A 19,565-nucleotide genomic window follows, 5' to 3' on the forward strand; every position below is an offset into this window, starting at 1 on the left:
TAAGGTTATTGAATGCACTATTTACAATTGTGTATGGTTCCTCTCCTCCAATTCCATCCTAGATCTTCTCCATTCTGGCTGCCCTTTCCACTCTACTGGAACTGTTCTTGCCAAAGTCTCTAATGACTTCTTCTAATGACTAGCCAAATCTCAGAACCGTACTGTATCCTCATCCTACTTGACCCATTAGCTGCCTTCAACACAGTCAACCATGTTCCTCTTAAAATCTTGTCCTCCCTCTGCCCTCTCCTGATTCTCCTCCTACCTCTCTAATTGTTCCTTCAGCATGTCCTTTGGAGGATGCTCCTTCTCTTCCCTCCAGCTTTCTGTGGGGCTTCCACAAGTATCTGAACTTGCTTCCCTTTTCTTCTCCCTCTACATCTTATCACTGGGTAATCTAATCCACAAACACAAATTCAACTACCATCTCTTTGTGGCTGATTCAGAGATCTACCTCTCTACTTCAGACCTGTCTCCTGCCTAAACAAAAATCTCATTCTGTTTCTCTGACATCTCCTCGTAGATGTTTAGCTGCCAGCTCAGGATCTACATGGCTGAAACAGAACTCTTAATCTTCTCCCCAAACCCTCTGAGGTAACTTCTTTCTTGATCATTGTGGACTACACCACCATCCTGCCCATGACTCAGACCTGTAACCTGGGTATCATCCTCGATATGGACTTCTCTCTAGATCTTCATGTCCAGAGTATGCCTAAGTATCACAGATTCTTTCTGCATGACATCTCTAAGATATGGCCATTTCTATTCACCCACACAGCTAAAACTCTCATGCAGTCTCTCATCATCTCACATTTTGATTATCACAAACACTTTTTCTCTTTCCTCGATAAATGCAGTCTTGTGATATCCATTCAAAATGCTGCTGCAAAGATAATTTTCCTAGCCTGTCACTTTTCCTAGCCTTTCACATCAAATTTCTCTCTGCACCTTTTTACTGGCTTCCCCTTTATTGTATCAAACATAAGCTACTTTGTTTTCACTTGCAAGGTCCTGCCCAACCTATTCCTACCCTATACCAATCATCTTTCATTCAGTATTCAAAAGCTGACTCTTGCCTCAGATCAATCCATGATGCCAGCCTCTGTTATTCACTTGTTAAATTTTCATACAAGCAATTTTGTGCTTTCTCCCATGCAGCCCTTAATGCTTGGGAGAAGCTCCATGTAAACCTCTGCAAAACTAACTCATCCTCCTCCTTCAAACCCCTCTTTAAAAATCTAATTTGCTCTGAGGCCTACAAAAAACTTGAGTTTGCTTAGACTGCTGGTGCACTGAAAGAGACCACTGCTTATCATCTCATTCTTTCCTTGAACTCCTGCATCTGTTGGTATCTGTCTGTGGTCTCTTGTCTTATACTTGGATTGGGGCTGGGACTTTATTCTGTGTACCGCACCTACCACAATGGAGTCTGGTCCATTATTGGGACTCCTAAGCACTATGATAATACAAATGAAAAAGAACAACAACAACAGTACGACATGAACTCAGAGTTGGTAGCAATGCTCAGTGGTGGTAGCTGACTCTCACTAGGTTTCTCTCACAAGAGAAAGAAGGTCTCTAGGAGCAATATAGGGATTTCTCAGTGCTACCAATATGATTTTCTTCACAGATCCTTTCTTTCTGGGATATGGCATCTGTGTCATTGCCCCATGTACAAAGCCTCAAAACCTTCCCCCGTATGAAGCATGAGTTCAGAATTGTGCAAGATGACATTTTCAGAGTGACCTGACACATATGCACGCTTCTTACAAATTATACAATGAAAGGAGTACATTTAGGCCCATGTCCTTAATTTGTCCTTTTTACTTAGGTACTCTTGAAGTCTCACATTAAGGTGTGATGTGTTGTGTTATGTCATGTGTTGCAATAATTAGGACTAAGAGAATGAGATCAATACAGAGCCTCAGCAAGTGTGTTAATGTTTTACTTGACGACTGACTTCAGAATTTATAATAACCCTCTGCCAAAGCTGGCTAAAAAATTAACATAGATGACTATTTTGTAGTCAGTTTCAGACTTACATACAACAGAATAACAGATTTTGTTCTGAGATGTCAAAGGAGGAAAAAAGACCTTTTACTTTGACAAAATTTTAATATGGTTTTATGGCAAGTACAATATCCAGATTGCAGTCAGGAACTGATTAGCTCTTGCAGATTCTGAATTAGTAGTACATTTGACCAGTCTAGACTAGAACAGCATAGGAATAAGAAAAAATCTGACCAATTATAGGTTGCAGTAACAGTTTAAAGTGCGTATTTTGATTTTGCTTACAATGAGCCTAGGATTAAAAGACACTGGAACAAATTTTCTGCTGAATTACACTCTAAGCAATCCAGTTGACTTCTACCGGCTGTGAGCTAAGTACACAAATATTCATTGCCTCATGAAATCAGTCACAGTGCACACTATAACCCACAATGTTGGAACATTTCCCCCTTTACCCCCCACCATTGAATTTGATAGTTTTTCTGAACATTTAATTCTTAAATCCTACTTCCAAACACATATGATCCTGCACCACATCCTTAATTTAACATGTTTTATATGGATTACAAATAAACCTTAATGATTTACCTACCTTGTTTTCCAATTACTAAGATCTGGGCATTAAATACAAATTATAAAATGGCTTCTAAAAACTCTAGATCCCCATAAGCTGATGGAATATCTGTTCCATATAGTTTCTCATAATGAGGCATAGAATATAACCACATAACTTCATGGGAAGATCAGTATAATGTTCTTTAGTATTCTGAACCCCCCAAATATGAGCGTTAGATGTTGTAGAGGAAAATTTATTCCATTATGAAATAACTGGAATAAAACTTTTATATTATTGTCTGAAGATTCTGTGCTATTTCAAACTTCCCAATTAGAATACATTTTTATTAATGGAAGTTATACATGCAACTCACCCCCACTTAAAAGAAAGAACAGATCTCTTATTCTATATGTTGGCACTATTTCAAATGGAAAAGCCTAGTTCAACAGTATTACACCTCCTTCAATAAATATTTTGCTTTATGTCTTTATGCAAAACATACTCATATTTCATCAAAAAGCAAGGGAAAAGGTGAAATATGCTTGTCAAGGTTTTTCTATATTTGGAGGCCTGTTCTCCCTTTTCCAAACAAAATGCAGGTCCTGTATTCTGAGTTTGTGTGAGTGTACATTGGAATTTATAATGATCATTATTATGATAAACACAACAAAACCCACATTCATGTTATTTGACTGAGATAAAATTAAGGGTTACATTTATAAAGCATTGCAGAAACTTTAACTGTGGATCTCTAATTAAATCATATCTATAAAACCAAGTACACTATTTTAAAATGTACCCAAGAAATGTTTTGCTTATGAAGAACAGAAATGCAGGCTCTTTTGCAACAAAAGTAGCTGAATTAACACAGACGTATCAAAAAGATCCACTACTTCCCTGATAATTTCATTTTCATTAGGGAAATAGCAATTTTTTGATACTGCTGTTTTAATTTCCATTAAGCTGAAAAAGCCATCACCTTCAAGCCCTTCCTCAAAATGTAACTTGGCTGTAATTCACACATGAAACCTGATAATAGCTAGAATTACGCATATCCTATTATATTTGCTATCCAGTCTCCTCCACGCAGCCCTCTTATTTGTTTCATTCACCAATTATGGTTTTTTTCAGTGCAGAGGCTGTTATTTATTATATCTTTGTATAGCGTCTAGTGCCACAGGGCCCTTACTTAGTTTGGGCCTTTGGGTGCTGATGCAACATAAATGTTAAATGACAGTAATTGTTCTTAAAGTGTGTCTTGAAATGTTGTGGACAATACTGAATTCATAAAAGGAGAAAGTCAATGTAAATCAAAGGACTGTAATTTAGCTCCCCAGCTTGTAATTGTAAGGAGGATGAGTTCAAGGGATATAATATAAAAGTTGAAGGTGGAGGGAGATATAAGAAGAAAAGAAATCTATACTATTGTAAAAAGAATTTTTACATGATTTTGTTGTCAAGGTAAAACATCTCCAATTATGGGCCGGCTTTTGTGCTACTGTCTTTTAATTAGTGTCTGTCTTTTTAATTATGCTGTTGAAGATTTATATAGCCCTGGATAGTAAAATGAAACAAAGGGAATCAAGGATCTAAAAGTTCATCTGGAAGACATTGTCATTCTTTGCAATAAGGAACAATTTGATGAAAGTGTGTCTCTAACAGCAACCTGCAAAGAATAAAATACTTTAGTACCCCATAGAAGCTGGCTAGTACAATGGGAGTTGATTCTAATAGAAATGCTGTTAAAAATGTTAAAACCAACACGGCCAAATTAAATTCTCCAAGCATTGAGCAAAATTCCCTCAACCTGCAGCTGATCATGGAAAGGAAGGAGCTAAGGTGGTTGTTCCATGCCAGCCATTTGATAATCTCGGGTCTTAACATTTGGACTCCTGATGGTGGACTACCACTTTTAGAGCTACCATTAATGCAATGGTCAAAGATGAGGTCCTAGGAGAGCTGGTAATAAAATAAAATAATAATAATTAATAATATAGTTACTTTAATTGTGAAATTTCATTTCTATTTTTATTGAAATACCACATTCATCTGCATTTTCTGACCAGCTTAGATTTTTTTTTTAAATCGACAGACTTCTGGATTCTCTGTTTGTGTTTTCTCTGCATCATGGACTCTTTTCCTATTGGTTATTTCAGTAACCATATACCTCCTTTAAAAATATTTCCCCACAAATTAGGGTGTCCAAGGAACTTTGAAGAGCAAAATCAAGTGTCTGAGGACACTGAAGAGAGGGAAAAGTGGTAAGGCAACACCCTCCCTGTTATTTAACTCAACTGTCTCCCCCTCTTCCCTTCCCCTCAAAATTCTTCCTAAGAGCTAGTGTATTAAACATTACATCCTCCTGGGATAGAGTTCCAATGCTTTTTGGTACCGCCAACCTCAAGCATTCAACAGTCATGAGTCCAGCCCCTCCGCCCCTCCAATCATGAGCTTTTAAAATAATACTGTATGCATCTTCTCAATTGTCCCATGATATAATAGCCTTTAGGGGTCATATTATCAGCCTTTTCTTTGCAATCATTGGGGGCATTTTTTTAAAATAAAAGCTGAACTTTTCATGTAATCACAAGAATTCAGGATTTGGGGCTTTAAGAAAAGCATCAGCTATCATAAAACTTATGATAAAACTGCAAGAGTTGGCAACACTGTTTTTTTCTAATATTTATGCTGAAACTTGTGCCAACGGTTCTGGGTAAATATTAAACTTGGGGGAGGGGCTATTTCCTGACTGATAAAAAACTTGGTAACACTGTCATCAGTTTGTGAATCTAAACTAAAACAAAACTAAAAATGAGACCTGTGTGAAAAAGTTGCCAGTTTAGTGACTCCTGCTACCTATCAATAGCTGGTGGAGTACAAACCTTTTTGGGTGTATGATAAAGAACCTTTTACTTAAATAATTTAGTCAGCACCCCCTTTATAATGTAGCACAATGGAACCAAATACATCATAAAATATCAGGGTTGGAAGGGACCTCAGGAGGTCATCTAGTCCAGCCCCCTGCTCAAAGCAGGACCAATCCCCAATTTTTGCCCCAGATTCCTAAATAGCCCCTCAAGGATTGAACTCACAACCCTGGGTTTAGGAGGCCAATGCTCAAACCATTGTCCCCTCTTTCATTTTGAGCTACTCTTCTAAAAAATACCATCAGCTTAACTAGACAAGAGTTATTCTTCCGATCTACGTTATTGATTACTTAGTTTCCAGTATTTTTCCAAGTATGTAATCTTTTCAATTCTTAAATGTAAAAGTTGAAGTCCCCAATCTATAATTAGCCTTTTAGCTTTCCTTTTATAACAAATATCGACCTTCATCCAATCCCTGGGAACTTTTCCTTGCTTGAGTGACATATCAAACTCTCCTGCTTGCATACATGTCAACAAGGGCCTCTCTTCATTTCTGGTTACAGCAATACTGCCAGTTCATACTCTGTTTCCTCTGCAATTCTAATATCCTTTCACACCCACAAATCACTGCCTACTGCTCCCTCCACTCACTTGCTTAAAAAGGGTTCCAAACACACAAATCACCTGGAGATGCTTAACATAGCAAGAGTTGCTGTGACAACTGGACAGATAGCTGTCAGGCTCCCAGGAGAGTAACATATAAAAGGAAGAGGACGCTAAGAAAAAAAAATCACCATCTTCTCGAGTGGCGTTGTGCTTCTGTGACAGAACAAGGGCAGGAAACCCCAGCCTTCAGAATAAATTCTGTGGCTCTGGTGAGTGACCACGAAAGTTATTTACATGAAGGTATGAGTTTATGAAATCTGAGAAGATACAAACATTATTCAATACAAAATGACAACATTTTATAGAATAAATGTAATATTAAAGACAATAAATTATTTATACGTAGTACATATTTTCCCCTAGCTTGTTCACACATTTTATAAATTACTGCTTACACAAAGCGGAAAAAATGAACAAATCCAGTTTTCACACAATGGTGAAATCCTGGCTTTATTGAAATCAAAGCAAAAACTCCCACTCACTTGAATGGGGCTAGGACTTCCCCCAAATTGAACAATCTTGCAGTTGATATTGTGCACTATACACTTGGCCAAATTTTTCAAACCTTTTATGGTACAAAGGAGCACATGTACAAAGCAAGGCTTAAATGCTGTACTTTTTATATGAATGCTACAGCAAAATGAGAATAGGAATTGACATAACAAAAATTAAATGCTACTAAATGGAAAAACATCTGCACTATGTACACAGCAGATTTATGAGACGTGCTTCATTTAATGAAGTGGATGCAGTAATATACTAATTAGAAAAATTGCACACTAGGATAAACTTAATGTTATTTCAAAAGGGAAGTTTTTGTCTTTCTTCAAAATAAAGCATAAAAAGTAAGGAGTGATTATGGATGGGCAAATGGATTTTTGATGTATTTGAAGAAAATGCATACATATGGAAGTTAGGGGAAAACATTCTTAGAACTATATGGTCCATCTCTGCTCTAATCGCTTGTTCTCCTTACACATATGCACATATTGCCATAGGGATAATGTCTGTAATAAAATGTGGTCTACACTACAAAATAGTTTGAGAACTCTTGGTCAATTGTATGAAATATGCCTGGTCTTTTCAGTGTATATATATATTGGTGATGCTTATTTGTGCAATAAAAAAAGAATTGATGTTGTGACAAAGTCAGGCCAGACAGCTGCAAGAGGGTCCTGGAAGGTAGATATATTAACCTTAGAATGTTAAAGGCCTTTTTTTCTGCAAGCTGATAAACCATTATTTCAGGCCAATTAGGGATACGTGAATCTAATTAAGGGCTGCATGAGGCTTTTAAAAACCCTCCTCTGGGGAGAGCAAGGGAGGAGACAGGCAGGCAGGCAAGCAAGCAAGCTAGCTAGCTAGCGGAAGTAGGGAAATAGGCTGTTGCAGGCTGAGAGCCTGTTCTCCTTGCAATAGGGGAAACAGCCAAACCTGAGTGCCTACTAGGGGAAGGACTGACACCCCAGGGCAACCAACCGGGCAACACCTTGCCCCAGCGAGGGGGGCAGCAAAAGGTACCCCCCAGGTTTTTGTTTATGAGACTGTTTCCTTTTTGTTTGGTGGCTGACAAACCAAAACTTAGGCTGACAGTCAGGCATACCCTGAAAATATGACCAAGGGAGCAGAGAAGAGGGAAGGCAAACCCTGCCTGAGTGGGGTTGATTATCCCAGGCCCACCATTGCCAGAGGGGGAAACACTAAGTCTAGTAAGAGGAAAAGGGGTGCCTTGCCACAGTGTATTCTATACAAAAAGACTTGTGTACTTTGCTGATCTTCTGCTGCTGTTTTAACAATAAAATGTGGAAGGTACTGAACTACCAAACTTTATAAAAACGTAGACAGCTACAACAAAGGGTTCCAACGGCATCTTCCCCTTAGCTTGTGAGAACACCCCTTCGATAAGAAGAGAGTGAGCTGTGTGTGTGTCTGCAGATGGGAAGAGTAACGGACTGAGGAATCTACAGTATTACTCGCTATTTCAATTGAACTAAACACACTCAAGAAGGGAAACTATTACTTGGCAAGAAAAACGATAGTCTGTGCACTTTATTTGAAATGGTTAAAAAAGTGTTCCGTATAAGTCAACTGGGTATATCAATAGTATAGGACTGAAAGATTTCTGTGATTTGAAGAAGGGTATGAAGATCTTGTTATGGGACTTTGGGATAATCTCCCCTTAGCCATTAAAAAATAAATTCTTGCCATTTTGTGCAATGTACTGCCTTCCATAAGAGGTAAAATGTGCCATTCAGAAATATTTTTATGAGCCCCAGAAATAAGACATCGCTGGAAAGGAATGACTGAAGTACACATAGATTGAAAGTGAATGAGCCAGAGACAACAGTTGCTCCATTACAGGGATTGCCTGGAATGTCATCAGGGGCATTGCCAACATTCTTGCCTCATTTTGGGCACTCTTGTAGTATATAGTATTTTAAACTAAGAACCTGTCCCCCATATGCGGTATATCTGATTTGCAGAACAAGGCTGGACTTCAGAAAGTGAGCACATCATCTATAGTTCTTCCTATACATAGTGGTGCCACCAGAAGCAAAGCCATATTTAAACATGGCACTTGCTTGCAGGACGCTAACAAGGTTTCTTTGGCCAAAAAATCCTTGGATGAACCAAATTATATGCTGGCTTCACAAAAAAAAACAAAAACAAAAAAAACCCCTCTCTATTTATCTATAGCATACTGTTTATAAAAGTGTAACGTTAGCGCCCTCGTGGCCAATATGGAGTCTGCTCTGCAGGCAGCTCTGGCCAAGAGAAGGTGTGCACAGAAATGCAGCAGGGAAAGTCCCTCCCACCCCAGGGGCACCTGTTCCAAACCCCCCAGAGTGAACACACACACACACACACACACACACACACACACACACACAGAAAGTACAATGGATATAACAAAGGGAGATATTTATTTACAGAAGGATGAGATGAGAAAAACAACAAGGGAAAATATAGGGGGAGCAGTAGAACAGGGTTGCATCCAAACCAAGGCCCCACAGGCCCAGTGGTAGCACAGTCTGAAAGGGCAGACACCGAGCAATGTGTCCGCACACAGAGTTCAGGAGGCCTGAGCAAATTTCCAGTTCAGTGCTGAGTCTTGGGAGCTCCTGGTTGTCTTCAGGGCCAGTAAACTTTCCCCAACAAACTCCTCCAGTGCCTCTTCTGCCACTCTCTGCAAAGCCACACAGAGCGATAACCTCCCCACTTAACTAGCTACAGCCCCCCTCCTTATTCCCAATGCAGAGTCACAAGCCCCAGTACTCACGGCACCATGCAGCTATGGGCAGCTGTGATACTGGGTCCAGCTCCGGCCTGTCCTTCTCAGGCAATTCCCCCCAGCACAGTGCTCCTCCTGGCTCCTGTCCTGGGGTGTCCCTTATCGGCTCCCTGTCTCTCCTCAGCTTCAGGCAGGTTCTCTGCTGCTTCACTTTGCAAGGGCCTGCAGGCTGCAGCCCTTCTCTCTCTCTCCCTGGCTCCATAGCCCCACCTGGAGTTTCCCTCCTTTCTTTCACTGCTCCCCCTCCCCCCTTAGGAAAAAGATTTAAAGGGGCCATGCTCTCTAAACCCCAATGGGGTTTCACAAGGTTCAGACTAAGTTAACTCCTGTACTAGTCTATACCTAGGACCTCAGTAAGTGAAGGCATATCTTGAAGGGCAAAGTGAGTGATGATACAAGAGACAGCTGCACACACAAGTTAGGTAACAATCAATATTTAACTGTAAAATCCAGAGAAAAGTAACAAGCAAACAAATGAACAACACGTTATTCACCTACAGTAGATAGGTAGCTAGCAACACTCATAGAACATACATGCTTAAAATAGCCATCCCATGTCTAACCCAAAAACTTTCTGAGGTACAAGGAAGCTCCCAATAAAATATAAGGACTTAAGTAAGACAATCACAAGTTTAAAAGTTGTCTGTTTTCCCTTCCATTTTCCCATGACTCCTGGCTGTCCCTCTATTATTTCCATGCCACTTTTTTTCTTTTCTCGTTCTTATCTAGTGTTTTAAATTATTATTTTATGTCTTTTTCTTGCCTCTCTTTTCTTTTTCTTTGCAAAGAAACGTGTTTTCCTCTTATTCTTCATTGTCTCTTGCAATTACATTCCTTTCGGTTGCCCAACATCCCTCTTTGCTCTTTCCTATATTAACATACTCTAAGGGTATGTCTACACAGCAATTAAACACACACAGCTGACTCAGGCTCATGGAGCTCAGGCTACAGGCTTTAAAATTGAGGTGTAGATGTTTGGGATCAGGCTGGAATTATCCTAATATAGACTACAGCTGGATTTAGGCTCTTTACAACTCAAACTCACATAATCTGTAATTTACATTCCTCCCTTACACATCAGCTCCAAGTTTGTCCCACTGAGTCAAACTAAGGCTTGGCCTACACTCGCAATTTATGTTGGTATAACTACATTGCTCAGGAGTGTGGATTTTCTGTATCCCTGAGCAATTCAGTAAACCAACCTTAATCCCAGTGTAGTCAATGCTGTGTCAAAGGGAGGGCTTCTCCCATTGACATAGCTACCATCTCTTGGGGAGGTGGAGCATCTACACTGACTGGAGAAGCCCTCCCGTCGGCATGGGTAGCATCTTCACTAAAGTTCTACAGTGGCACAGTTTAATCAGTGCAACTGCACTACTGCAGCCTTTTAAGTAAAGACAAGCCCTAAAAGACTAAGGGAGTTGTGAGTTATACTAACTTCCATGCCTATGGACTAGAAGAAAGGAGTGGTGCAGAAAAAGCAGCTAACAGGAGGACATAAGAACGTGTAAATTAAAGACTTCTGTTTAAATTTAGCTAGGAAACAGTTGTGAGAAGGTGTAAATTAGGCCTTGTCTACACAGGGATTGAAATAATCAAACTGGGTGTAATTCACACCTTCAATTATTTTGGTGAAAGTCTGTGTGTTGATACTTTAATTTCAGAATAAAAGTATTCTATTTCAGTGTGCTGTGAGTTACACATAAATAGAATACTTCTGTTCTGAAATGAGAGCATCAACGATCACAGACTTGCAACAAAATAACTAATGTTCTGAATTACAACCAATTTAGTTATTTTGGTTTCAAGTCCTTACAGTAAATTAGATTCCCTTACATATCAGATCTATGAGTAGGTGAGTGCAAGATGCTACCCAACACATCACCTCTGATTTTGGCCATCACTCTTTATCAGCAGAGGCAGTTTGACATCTTCTCCTTAGAAAGAGTTAAAGAGTTAAATCTTTCCAGAATGTAATGTTACTTGAAATATAATATAAAATCTTTGTAAACACACCTCTTTGCATTTTGACACATTTAAGTTGCAGAGCTAAACAAAGTTGCAAGTTCAAAACCCAGTATTATCACTTTAGTATTTTCAGCTGGCTTGTCTAAATTGAAAACTTTAGGCTCAAGGATCCTTCCTTGCTTAAACGAAAATAGGTTTGTGCCCTTACCTGACATAATAATATTAGTTATCACTAATCATGATCTCTGATGTTTTTTCTGCTGTCTCCAAGCAGCAACTTCAGGAATCAAATGATAGACACATGAGTGCAGATAAATTTATAACACTCATTCTGCATCTTGAAGAGTTGTTTAGATACTAGAAGCCTGTTGTGTGTTCAGTTTAATTTTAATCACCTCTAGCCATCTGCTTCTGAAACTGACTTTAGCTGGTCTATTCCTGTTATACTCTGGATAGTGATGCTCAACCTATTTATCTAGAGCTGTGTTGTAGCACTTTATGATCCCATACGCAGTATAAAATAGGGCTTCAGTAGTGCAGAGGCCTTGACAGGGGCAAATTGCATCCAAAAACCTGATTTGTTGATTGGTAGCCGTAATTAAATATCTGGGGCATATTTAGGTACCATTCAATGTATTTTCTTCCCCACAATCTGGTCAGGTGTTTTGATCCAAAGTTTTGTGCCCCCCATGCACACCCAGCAGACATGTATAGCTTTCCCCCTTCTTTTCAGATCTCCTCCAACAGTGCTCATTAGGAATTTTAAGTTTGTAATAGTTTATCAGTGATTGCTGATCACTAAAATAATTTTCTCGTAGAATACAGCACATAGAAGAAGCAGATCTATCTGGCCAAATAATATTACCATTTGATTTACATTTTTGTATGGCATAGCCTTTTCCCATCTTCCCAGAAATGTAGGTTTCACTCTAATGAAGGGCTCTGATAAATGAACGAAATTATGCCCTTGTTGCCCAATTTACACATTGTACGTTTTCGAGAATAACATAGAGTTGGAATCTCTGATGAGTTAACATACTATTTAAGCAGTACAGACATTTATAAAAGGTAATCCTGGGCTGCCAAACTTAGCTCTGGTTTGATGATAACTCATTAATACTTTATTTTTACATATTTGACCTATTTAATGAATCCTTGAATCTTCCTAATCTTGAAACTTCCTGGCTTCTGCTGTGGATTGCATTCCAAATTCTTGCTAAGCAATCAATTCTAATGTTTCAGTTTGTAGACTGAGCTCTAGTTTGGGTGTCAGGAAGAAATATCCGCTAATCTCTATGCACAGCACTACAGAACTGGCTAGCAACGATTTGGAAAATTTTCACTTCCCCAAATGTAACTGATGATGGTTACTACCAAAGAAAGGGCACTGGATCAAACTGACCAATAGTCTGATCCAAACTGGCAAATTCTATGTTTCTAGAAAGAAGATAACAGATAGACGCAAAATACATGAAGATTTAAGAACTATACATTCTGAAGACAATGTTGGCAGGAAATCAATAACAGAAATTTCAGAGTCTATTTTATATTAATGAAAAAAATTCCTTACCTACAGTACAGATAATTTGTTTGACTGCTCAAAACCTCCAGAAATATTTTATAATTTACATTTCTCATTAACATAACAAGTTAATTAAAGCAAATGAAGGTTAATTTAATCAGACACCGGTACTATATTTGAATAGATTATTGCATTTATCTATTAAATAGTTTGTCTTTTATTCTTCTATCCTCATTAAACAGTATTCTGAATAATTATAATATCAGAAAAAGCTTTTATAAAGATACAGCATTACAGTATTCTTATTAAGAATTTCAGGTCACCTACAGCATTTATACAAAATGTTACAAATCTAGGCAAACTATCTCAGGCTATGAAGCAAGAAAGTAATTCTTTATATCACTGTGTGAGTTTCTAAGGTCTTTACCATTTGGATGATTACATTATCTCAGTTTTATATTCACTATTCGGGAGGTAAATGTCATCTTGAATCATTGAATCTCAATTTTTTACACTTTTCCTTTTGGTTGATAGGCTTTTTACCCATTGTAATTTATTACTATTACTGATGAAAGTATAAAACTAAAAAACTGAGAGTGTAATCAAGGCTAATGGTGAACCAAATACCATGTGATAATAAATTAACAAGAAAAAATGCTTTAGAGACAAATTGAGAGGTTTACCATTTCAGGTTGAATACTGTTACAACAACTGTTTATGTAAAATACAAGTCTGTACAAAGAAAATCACATTCTCTTCTTTTATGTAAAAATACAACATGTCTTGGCTCTTTATTATACAGAGCTATGGAGAGGCATTTTCATCTTAAGAACCTACACTTCTGGTGAACGTAAGGTAATTGTGGGCTCTTTCATGACATAAATTTTCATTTATCATGACATATAATGGGGAAGAGACCAAACTACTAAATTAGAATAAGCTGTGACCAAAGCTGAATGAATTTTACAGGAAGGCATGTATATTGTTAAAGTCACTGCCAGTATTTATCCCATGACTGTTCCATTAAATTAGTATAACAAATGAAGAAGCTGAAGTGCATTTGAGCTGACTTTTCACAATTATTGGCCATGCCTTTATATTCTTGCTGTGAAATTATATTCTGTTCTCAATTTGGTCATTAAGTTTATACAACAACTAGGACAAATACTGCAGATTTTACTAAGAAGAAACTCCTTTGGCAAATCAATGAAACTTTTCCCTGATTAAGAACCTGATCCAAATGTAAAGACTTCCTTTGATTTCAATGGCTTTTGAATAAGGCCACAAGTTACAGTTTGGACCAAACTGCCTAATTACAGCAAAATCCAAGAATGAAACTGTCATCTGACTTTAAATATCCTGAAACCCTGCACAGTGTTTCTAAAGTCAAGAAACAAAATAATTAAGCATATGGTTTGTCCACTTCTCTGCGGTGAAACACTAACACTATATTAAATTAGTTACAGTACCTTGGGATACTGTTTGACAGGGATCAGTACTCTTTCTGACAGCTTTATGTTTTTGTTGCTGATGACATCAAGGTATTTCTTTTCTTCATCTTCCTTTTTCCCATCAGAACCCTGAAATTTTTCAATTTCTGAAAAATTTAAAAAAAAGAAAGCAATCAGTGAGGTGATATTTGTCATCCTCAGAAATTCTACTACACATAATATGACTTTTTCTTATATTTATAAAAATATGATGTAATTCGACAAAAATCCAAAGAGTTGTAAATTTTGAGTTGTGTCTGGTCTTACTTAAGTCAATTTACAACTTGTTGGTTTTTTGTCCAATTACATCATATTTTTATAATCCTGCACCATTAACTAGGATTTGATACAAACTAGGATTTGATACAAAGAGTGGCATTTAGGGAGGGAGGTTTAAAAGCACTCAGCATTGTTTAATTCTGCTCCCACTGATGTGGACGGTGGAACCCTACTGATTTCAATGGGGGGAAGAAATAGGCCAATGCTGAACATTTTTGAAAACCTCACCCTTAAACCTTTACCAAAGATTCCATTTAGTCAGCCCAATCTGAGAAGAGAAGCACTTTGGCTATGCTTGATGGACCTCTGTAAATGAGACCTGCCACAGTCAGTAAGATTCAGTTTGCAATGTTTAGCTTACAGTGAAAGCATTCAAGAATGAAAGAGTCATCTTGTCATTACTCTACTGATATTTTCCATGCAAGCGTAATTTTCATGGAGGTCATAAATGAAATTCAGGTCACTTTTCCAAATGAGATCACTTTCTTGTGTGTGTGTGCATGCAGACATCTGTGTTTATTTTTTACAGTGGTTACTGTTAAAACAAACAGTTTTAATCTGCTGATCATGCCAATAATAAAATATCCTGTTGGCTTTTTAATTTAGATCTCATGAAAAATTGGGATTAATAAGCTATTTATTGGACTGTAGTTAGTAGTTAGCAGTTAGCAGTTCAGGACCAACACTTTTTTTTTCACTAAAAAGCTTCTTATTCTACTTTTAAGCAGATATTAACTAATTTGCCCCTTTTATTTACTTGATACGTACAATTAAATCAAGTGACAGGATCAACTGTTACACTACATAATATCTTCTCTGAACTAAGATCAGGGCTGTTAGGTGACATAGTTCAGTACACAAGGGAATAATGATATTTAAAAAAACACTTAACAGTTTCACAAAATCATCCTCAAAATTTATTCAAATTCACTTAGTTATGAACAATGTCACATACATTGACAACTGGTAGTAACACTGTCAGCAAAGGCTAATGATAAACAGCAACACATCACTTTGAGGAGATGAGTCTAGTGATAGAGCTTAGTGATATCAGAGGGCATGATTACAAATTCAATATTTCTAGCAATATCATTATTACTAGTTATTAAGTGTAGCGCCCAGGATATTATAGGTGCTTTCAAAACAAAGATTCCAGAAGGGGCAGTCCCTGATCCTGAGGAGCTTTCAATCACAAAGCAGAGGCAGATAACCAGAGATGAGTGGAAGGGGAACAATAATTAGCAACATATATGCAATTTCTCTGTAAGCACCAGGACAGAGGAGTGTTTAAGATACCACCATCTTCAGTATCTGTGGATAAATGTTGATCTTTTAACATTGACTACTCTAGGTCCAGCCTTACTTAAAACCTTCATTATTGATCAGCACTTAAATGTCACACTGATAGGCACCTTAGAAAAACAGACATAGAATGGATCTCAAATAGGAAGGAAACGGTGAGTAATTTAATTTTTCAGATGATACTAAATTTGAAAGGGAGACACAAATATTATTCAAGACAAGGAAATTGACTCATCAATACTCAAAGAAATAAAATGAGTTCCAAAAATGAGTTCCAATTTGGAAAAAAGCAGCCTAATATACTTGAAAACAAATGTGATACACAATATTCAATGGGAGGGAGAACTCAGGAAAGAAACATGGCTGAAATAGTATGAGTGATAGTGGACAGTTAATTAGGCATGAGTTTACACATATATGGCAGCAAAAATAGCCAGTGCATTCTACAGTAAATAGGTATTCTCATACATAGTTCTAATGCAGCCATACAGGGAATGTTCAATTTGTGGATTTTCATTACCAGAAAAATGGACACACTCCCTAGGGGGTTAAGAAAACATATAGCTTGTTTGGAAGTTGATTAAGATGACTAAACAGCAGGAAGGGAGAGGCATTATTTAGAGTGGTGCACAGAGTCATAAATAGGAGTAATGGGATCAAATTAAGAAAGGGACTATTTAGACTGCGAACTGGAGATGTTTCCTGGCAGGGAGAATGATTAGACTGTGAAATATTATCTAAGGAAAGTGGGGAAAGGCCTGTCACTATGGATATACAAATGAGACTGGGCAAAGCAAATGTAAATGTGCAACATGGGTAATTTGAACCAGCAGGGAAGATGGACTGACATGTCTAACCCATCTCTAAAAAAACAATGAATCTATAAAAAGAAAAGGAGTACTTGTGATACCTTAGAGACTAACAAATTTATTTGAGCATGAGCTTTCGTGAGCTACAGCTCACTTCATCGGATGCATTCAGTAGAAAATACAGTGGGGAGATTTATATACATAGAGAACATGAAACAATGGGTGTTACCACACACACTGTAACCAGAGTGATCACTTAAGGTGAGCTATTACCAGCAGGGGAGGGGGGGGGGAAGAAAACCTTTTGTAGTGATAATCAAGGAGGGCCATTTCCAGCAGTTGACAAGAACGTCTGAGGAACAGTTCGGGGGGGGGGGGGAATAAACATGGGGAAATAGTTTTACTTTGTATAATGACCCATCCACTCCCAGTCTCTATTCAAGCCTAAGTTAATGGTATCCAGTTTGCAAATTAATTCCAAATTAGCAGTCTCTCGTTGGAATCTGTTTTTGAAATTTTTTTGTTGACGAATTGCCACTTTTAGGTCTGTAATCAAGTGACCGGAGAGATTGAAGTGTTCTCCAACTGGTTTTTGAATGTTATAATTCTTGACGTCTGATTTGTGTCCATTTATTCTTTTACGTAGAGAATGTCCAGTTTGACCAATGTACATGGCAGAGGGGTATTGCTGGCACATGATGGCATATATCACATTGGTAGATGTGCAGGTGAACAAGCCTCTGATAGTGTGGCTGATGTGATTAGGCCCTATGATGGTGTCCCCTGAATAGATATGTGGACACAGTTGGCAACGGGCTTTGTTGCAAGGATAGGTTCCTGGGTTAGTGGTTCTGTTGTGTGTTGTGTGGTTGCTGGTGAGTATTTGCTTCAGCTTGGGGGGCTGTCTGTAAGCAAGGACTGGCCTGTCTCCCAAGATCTGTTAGAGTGATGGGTCGTCCTTCAGGATAGGTTGTAGATCCTTGATGATGCGTTGGAGAGGTTTTAGATGGGGGCTGAAGGTGATGGCTAGTGGCGTTCTGTTATTTTATTTGTTGGGCTTGTCCTGTAGTAGGTGACTTCTGGGTACTCTTCTGGCTCTGTCAATCTGTTTCTTCACTTCAGCAGGTGGGTATTGTAGTTGTAAGAATGCTTGATAAAGATCTTGTAGGTGTTTGTCTCTGTCTGAGGGGTTGGAGCAAATGCGGTTGTATTGTAGAGCTTGGCTGTAGACAATGGATCGTGTGGTGTGGTCTGGATGAAAGCTGGAGGCATGCAAGTAGGAATAGCGGTCAGTAGGTTTCCGGTATAGGGTGGTGTTTATGTGATCATCGCTTATTAGCACCATAGTGTCCAGGAAGTGAATCTCTTGTGTGGACTGGTTCAGGCTGAGGTTGATGGTGGTTTACAGTGGCACTTTTAGTCTTCAAAGTAGTTTTTTCAACCCCAATTTAGGAAGGCACTTAAGCATATACTTAACTTTAATTTTGACTTTAATGGGACTTAAGGTCAAGCTAAGGGCTGTCTTGAATAGGGATGATTTCCTGAACTGAGGCTTTAACATTAACTAAGTTATTCTCACAATATCCCTGTGTGGTAATTAAAGGAAAATTATTATTTCATAAACAGTAAAACGTAGCCTTTGGCAAGTGACATGGGGCAATATTTTTAAATCTGACTGTTTAAATTTAGGCACTCAAATAAGCTACATGATTTTCAGAGGAGATGAACATCAACAAGTCCCATTAACCCCCTGTTTCCTCTGAAAACTCCTCACTATAATCATAGCAATTAGTCTCTCTTTTAGAATATGTTTTTAAAAAATTGCTCCACCCATTTTCTTTAGTGCATGAGTATGAACATGCACATACTGAGAAGCATTCCTCACCCTCTATGAACTGCAAAATGTTTTTGAAAATAATCAGTTTCACTAAACAAGTTTATTTTGTCCCCTACTGCTGGCAGTGGACATTTTACTCAGAGGTGGTACAGTTAAACCAATTGCAATCTTGCTGAAATATAGGTCAACCAGTTAGATTTATTTCATTGGACCAACATTAAACATTCTTAAAGTGCAGATACTAACTATTAAACCAGTGCCAGAGTAGATACCATTTACTGAACTGTATTGCCTACCACTGGTGCCAAAAATAATATCATTTTACATCAAAATTGCTGCTACCAACAATAGGATCAATAATGCCAATTTTCAGCAAAAGACTTCCCCAAAATCTGATCTCTGTGACAGTACACTAGTGAAAATCATAAGTGACTCTAGCAATTTAAATGGAGTCATCAATCCAGATTTACAGAGATAAAAGTGAGTGAAAAATTTGACCTTGTTTTTCTGATACACTTCCTGCCACGGGGACATGGCTCAAAAATTCTTGTCATCATTAGGACCTTCAAAACACACTGCAATTAGCAAAAATTAGCTATTTCCTTAATCACTGATAATGTGTCTTTGCTTTATTGCAGTGATCAGCACCAGGGTAAAATCCTGGTCCCTCTGAAGGTAATGGCAAAACTCCCATTCACTTCAGTGGTACCTGGATTTCAACCCTAGGTCTGTAAAAAGTAAAAAATGTAAAATATAAGAAGTGTTTTTTTTTAACTTAACAGTTATAGATATGGCTTTCCTTTTTCCATTGAGCAGGTATTAAGTGAATCCTGACATATTTTGGTTTACAGTATATGGCTCTTCCACAGAAAACCATACACACCATTTGGTATAGAAAGGAGTTTTTCTGTTCACTGTATTTCAGTAGTGTGCGAATTTGAACAATTGCTTAAAAAAGAACATTTCT

At 38.0% G+C, this 19,565-nt stretch overlaps 1 protein-coding gene across 4 annotated transcripts in view; it reads right to left on the reverse strand.

Moving 5' to 3' along the window:
• Positions 1 to 19,565, reverse strand: part of KHDRBS2 (KH RNA binding domain containing, signal transduction associated 2) — a 641,322-nt gene that overhangs the window by 498,518 nt on the left and 123,239 nt on the right. For all 4 annotated transcript variants that reach the window (XR_007355927.2, XR_007355928.2, XR_007355926.2 and 1 more), the window contains exon 2: positions 14,351 to 14,478. Coding sequence is in view for 1 of the 4 variants with exons in the window: in XM_048845206.2 (XP_048701163.1) it covers positions 14,351 to 14,478 (128 nt within the window). In the remaining 3 variants the exon portion in view is untranslated. The remainder of the gene's footprint in view (positions 1 to 14,350; positions 14,479 to 19,565) is intronic.

Source organism: Caretta caretta, chromosome 3 (assembly GCF_965140235.1).
Source record: "Caretta caretta isolate rCarCar2 chromosome 3, rCarCar1.hap1, whole genome shotgun sequence".
NCBI lineage: Eukaryota > Metazoa > Chordata > Testudines > Cheloniidae > Caretta > Caretta caretta.